The 6,000-nt window shown below is 35.6% G+C and overlaps 1 protein-coding gene across 2 annotated transcripts in view; it reads right to left on the bottom strand.

Annotated features, from left to right (window-relative positions):
- The window catches only part of ITGAV (integrin subunit alpha V), a 44,414-nt gene that overhangs the window by 10,951 nt on the left and 27,463 nt on the right, over nt 1–6,000 (bottom strand). For both annotated transcript variants that reach the window (XM_042822351.1, XM_042822352.1), the window contains exons 18-22: nt 5,353–5,490; nt 4,683–4,750; nt 3,608–3,755; nt 2,816–2,908; nt 1,685–1,764 (exon numbers count right to left, since the gene is read on the bottom strand). In XM_042822351.1, coding sequence (XP_042678285.1) covers nt 1,685–1,764; nt 2,816–2,908; nt 3,608–3,755; nt 4,683–4,750; nt 5,353–5,490 — 527 coding nt within the window. The remainder of the gene's footprint in view (nt 1–1,684; nt 1,765–2,815; nt 2,909–3,607; nt 3,756–4,682; nt 4,751–5,352; nt 5,491–6,000) is intronic.

The following is a 6,000-nucleotide window of genomic DNA, read 5'->3' as shown; positions in this document are numbered from 1 at the left end:
AAAAAAAAAAAAAAAAAAAAAAAAAAAAAAAAAAAAAATCACACTGCTGTCAGGTAAAATAATCAAGTATGCCCTTGAGTCCCAGGATGCTGACTAGGGTAACCTGACAAAAAAAATCAGGTTTTAAAGAAAGTAGAGAGGAAACAACTTAGTGATAACACCTGAACTCTAATGAGCACTCCACTCAGAAAATTTGGACCATAACAATTGAAAACAATAGTCTTGTGTCTACTGACGAGGGAATGCATCCAGCCTGGTGTACTCACAGACATGCATTTCAAAAAGATAACTTGGTATTTCTCTTACACGACATCTTATTACATGTATTGTTCTGCAATTTTATGATATTAAGTTTGCCACTTCTCTCAAAAGTTATTCAATTAATATGTAAGAGTTAGATGTGAGAATATGTAGTGGAAATAAGTCAGATCTCATGGCTAGGTATGGAGGGATGACAATGAGTGGTAGTCGGAGGTTGTTTAAGGAAATCGCTTCCATAAAAGGTGGAAAACATTGCAAGAACTTTCTTTCTCTTCCATCAGAAGAGGAGCAGGACTTGAGCAATCTCACATAGAAATTCTTTACTGACTGTTTACTCTCCTAGGGAAAAGTAGGTAGTGACTGCTGGTAGTCTAAGGATGAAGACAGGTGCCCCAAACAAAATTGATTTAAGCAAAGAAACAGAGTCACATTTCACTGTCACAGCTTACGATCTGCTGGAAAAGGGGTAGAAAATTGAATGAACAGCAATGTGAGATCAAAGAGATGTTTAATGCTGCCACAAACTTTGACCGGTATGGCCAACCACTGTATCATTAGAACAGAATTCCAGGCTTAAAGCTACTTAACTCCTGTAGTTGAAAAATGAATGTATATGATAATTATTTATTTACTGCATCAGAAAAAATGAAACCCTTAATTGAGTAGAGGGAAAACAAAGGGGGTTGCTCCACTATAGGGAAAAACAAACACTACACATTTGTGTGGTCGGTTAAGCAACAGAAAACTGAGTATAAAGATTCCCATTGATCACATCTCCAAATACTGAATATTATCAGTAGATATAAATTCATATTTATATGTCACATATTCAAGTGCTGTGCCTATCTTATGATTAACAAAACCGCTAAATGCTTCGTTCAGTTTAATTTTTAGACTCTTTTACACTGGCTACTGTACAGCACGTAAAATGGTTCACTGCATATTGCATCTGCTTAGAGCACTGCGTGTGTTGCCTCTTCAAAAAGGCTTACTTCTCTCATTCTTGAAATACGTAAAATTTGAAATTTTGATATTAGATCAAACACTAGTTTTAAAACAGGTCTAGAAACTCAAAGACAGAAGTTATACTGCGACACTACAGTAGTGTCAGGAGATTACAGCAAGCACAAAAAATACAGTTTGTCTTGAAACACTTGAAATTACTAAAACGGCAATATTGAAACAGCCAAGTGTGCCATGGCCTGTGTAAAAGCTGTAAGCAAAAAACACATTCAAATAGAACACTTAATCTTCCCTATATTTTAAAAACCTTAATTCATAGAAGAAAGGGTATTTTTAAAAAAATATTACCAAGCAAAGACCACACAGCTATCCCAGCATGAAACCATAACTGCTCAGTTCACGACCTGTATACTCAGCACATTGTCTACCAGGCAACATGCATATTCACAGATTTCCATACCTTCGTATTTGCAAGTCGAACTTCACAGAGGTATCCATTTCAGATTGCTGGTGCACACTGAAACGCAGGCCAGCTAATAGCTTAAAAAAAAAAAAAAAACAACAAAACAAACCACCATGGTCCAGTGGAAGTAAAATAAAACACCAAGTAAAAGTTTCTTAGTACTATTATACTACAATGAAATTGCTTTAGCATGAAGCCATAAAAAGAACACAGTACAGAATTGGCAAATAAAATTTGACCAGTTAATTATAGAAGTAAACATACTTCTCTCTCTGTATCGATTTCTGTCAATCTCCCAATGCCCTAACACAGAAATATGTGGTGTATATCACGCTCACCACCTTGCTTGAGCTATTTACACGTAACTGAGTATCCAGATGTGTTACAAAAATTGCTGTGGTCTGAAGAACAGGGCAAAGTTTAACATGAAAATTCACAGTTCCCAAGGTCAGTGCATAACAGTTGCTTCAATACTTGTGCAATTCAGGTTGGTTATACCCTGAAATACTTCGGAAATAGCATTTGTTAATCTGTACAAGATGCCTCTTGGAAGAAAACACTGTCAAAGCGTTTTTAATTGCAACTGATTTTCACTTTATTTCCTCAGAAAACTAGACCTCTTAAGTCATAATACCTTAACATCTGCCAGGTACCACTAATTGTTTTTGAATTCCTGCAATTTTGGCTACGTTTGATTGAAGCACAGAGTTTTCAGCTAGTCTTAATACTGGCTCAGACTTGACAAAACTAGACAGAGACAATATTCATTTTCCATAACAAAGAGAAAGGTATATTATGAGCTAGCTGTTTATTACATACCAAAAAATTAGTATTCTATAAATCTAGAGACACGAGGGACATAAGGGACCAAAATGCATTAATTCCTCTGTTCACTGAACTACATATTTTGAGTTGCATCATGAAACTCACAAACACACATGCTCCTTTTAATTCAATTTACTTGAGAAACTGAAACCAATTTCCATTGAATTAACCAGATGTGGGTACCTAGATGTTTAGCTGAACCTCCTGTCAGTAAACACCCTGTTCAAACACTACCTGTGAATAAGAAAAGTCCCAGCTGCCCTCCTGCTGGAACTTCTAAACACCTGTTGGACCAAATCTCACCTTAGTTCCTGCTTTCATGGGATTTCCCAGGTCACAAACCACCATGCGAGTTTGATTCTCAGTTTTAAATGCACATGACAATCTTGCTAAAGCCTACAGTAAAATAAAAAAAGATTAAGGAACATCATTCTTTACACTTGACATCTCTTTAACAGGCCAGAGAAGAGTGCTAAATATGCTGCATTAATTTTAACATCATTTCTCAGTCGTAACATAATCAAGCACTATAAATTCAATGAAATCTGAATATCCAAGTTTGCAAGAAGTGAGACAGATGCTCTTTCCAAGGTTATCACAGGAGAAATTCAGTGCTCTTATGTTGGACAGACCTGATTATTTCAGTGATCTAAAGCATTTTTCCACTTAATTCTTTATAACCTATGTGAATAAACTTTGGCAATCAGGGAAGTGTTAAAACTCTCAGCAGAAAATACGGATCGGAAAGCAAAATAACACAAATACTCACTAGCTTACTCAACAAGAGGTGTTAAAGGAGCTGTCAGATTTTTGATATATTTAAATTTGAATGGCTACCATTTGCCTAAAGACTGATAGCAGATAAAATCTGTGTGTCAGACCCCATGACACAGACTTTCCTTTGTTGCTACCAGCAGACTCAAACTAGAAACATTTGCCAAGGTGTCAGGTAAACACAGGGCTTGGAAGAATCTTAGAGCACTACTTTGGAGCTTTGCTTCAAGACTTCATCTTAAAAAGTATCACTGATGGACTCTCTCCTGCTGGCTTCAATAGCAACAATTACTCAAAGAAGAACAATATTTGCAATTTTACCTCATTATTTCGAACAACACCAATGAAATCTGCTTGGGGAGGAACGATGACAAAGAGTTCTGCTTCGTAGGCTCCTTCCCCTTGATTCTCTGCATTGACAGTCAGCGTTAAGGGATTGTCATCACCAATGTAGATCTTCTTCTGATCACTGAAGTAAAGCAAGGGTAAAATGATCAACATATAAACAAATTATGTAGCCCAACACTTGCTTTTTAACAGAGTAAACAATTATTAACAACTACATCCCTGTGCACATTTGAATTACATGCCTACTTTACAGAAGTACAAGCACACATTTATAACAAAAGTTGATGGAAGGAAGGCTCAACTACAGAATACAGCCACACCTCTCTAATACATTTGTTCCAAATGCAAATACAATATCTTTAAAAAAAAAAAAAAAAAAAAAGTATTTCTATTATTTTCATGTTACCAACCAAAAGTTAAACTAAATATAGCTGCACTAACGTAAAAGGTTTCTGAAACATTTGCATGAATGAGCATACCCACACATAAATGAGCAAACACTGTAGATATAACGGCATAAAATATGTTAACAGTTATGAGTAGAGGTAGTATATTCAGAATGGCTTTCAGGCCTAACAAGCAGAAGAAGCTCAGCCTCAGGACAACAACTGCAATAGAGAGCTTGTTCTTTTTTTCTTGAATATATAAAAGATACTGCCAATACTAACAAAAGGCAAAAGAAGCTTTATCCACCCATGCTGAACAAAAACATGCCTGTTCATATTTTCATGTTCCTGTCTAGTATTAAATAACCTAACACTGGTGTAGCTACGAGTAATACTACCGTTATATCCGGGTCAGCAAACATGGACATAAAAAGCTGTGTTCAATGGTACTGGAGAGGGTGCATTGCTCTCCCTGTATTACATGCTAGTGACATTTGGTTACAAAGCAGAAAAAAAAGGTTTTCCCAGCAACAAACAGGTCCTACTTATTTCAAGAGACTATTTTAACGGAAGTATTACAAAGCTCTTGAAGTCCAGAATTCAAGGTTAGAATTCAAATAGTGTTGTTCTCTTTTCATATGGCATTTTTGTCATATAATTACCTTCTTACTGAAACCTCCAGCTTTGGTTTGCAGATGTTATCCTCACCACAATCCAACAGGATGTGTGCCTATACAAAAATCAAAAGCATATTTAATTATTTGTGCATAACATACCAGTTAATCAAAGAATCTGCCACACTTCTCAGCTCCAGCACTAACACCTACATGACTTGGTCCTCTTTCATTACTTTGAATCTATTTATCTTGAGTTTTTGCAAACAAGTTAAAACTTTCCTCTTTACAAACAAGAGTAGAAACCGCATACAAAAGAGCAGGAACAGAAGTCACGAGATCTGTAGAGATAAATGGCTAAAACACATAAAGCAGCACAGCGTGAGGAATGGAAAAAACACTCCAATCCTTTAAGGGATTCTGTACTGTTATCTTCTTTTCTCCAGAAAAATGTTACACTGCACAGATGAACAAGAAATCCAGCGCTAAGGATTGAAATATTTTAAAGAAAAAGAAAAATGTCACAGAGGGAAGGAAAAAAAAGACGCATAAGAAAAAAAAGCATGCAAGTCCAATCTAAAGTTGCATAATTCAAAGGCTAAGGCCTAGATAGATGTTTTTGTATCATAATTTTTGATAAGCGCTAAGATGAACATACGTTTTGAAAGCTGAAAATATATTCTTACAAAACCTGTGATGACAGAACATGGAATTGTACCTGTCTGCTCATATTAGCAGGAGTGAACTGATTGAGGATAGGAGGCAATCCTGTTGCATCTGCAGCTGTTTTGTAATCAAGACGATATTCCATAAAAATTGTAATGGGAGTTAATTTGTCTCTAAATTCAGATTCATCCTAAGGAAACAAAAAAAATTGAATTACAATTAGAACTCATAAAGAAAACAAAACCAAAGATCTTCTAGTTAACAGCCATCCCAACAGCAACACTGAGCAGTATTTTTACTTATTGATCAACTTGCAGTAGGAACTAGGAGACTGAAACAGCATACCAATATCTGAGCTCTTTCCAACTAAAACGTGTCTTCTCAAAGAACTTGCGTTGTATACTTCAATATATACAGTTTTGGTTTTAGCAAGTATGATTTACAAAACATAAAAGGAGAGCATACAGAAAGATTAAGTCATAAAACTTAAGCAACAAGGAATCTTTGAGCCTGAACAATTCTACTCCTTCCTATAACAAAAAAAAAATCTGTATGTTTCTTAAATCCCTCACAGATGTTCATCTTCAGACTTCCTGAAAATATTCATTTACAATGGATTCATTCGTTTTCATACTATTCATTTCAAATAATTGTTGAGTTCATTACAGGACCTTACTTCAGAGGCTATCTTCTATGGACA

Source organism: Centrocercus urophasianus, unplaced genomic scaffold (assembly GCF_019232065.1).
Source record: "Centrocercus urophasianus isolate 14NV4802_14NV808 unplaced genomic scaffold, USGS_Curo_1.0 seq_20, whole genome shotgun sequence".
NCBI lineage: Eukaryota > Metazoa > Chordata > Aves > Galliformes > Phasianidae > Centrocercus > Centrocercus urophasianus.
This window is presented reverse-complemented; position numbering and strand designations above follow the sequence as displayed.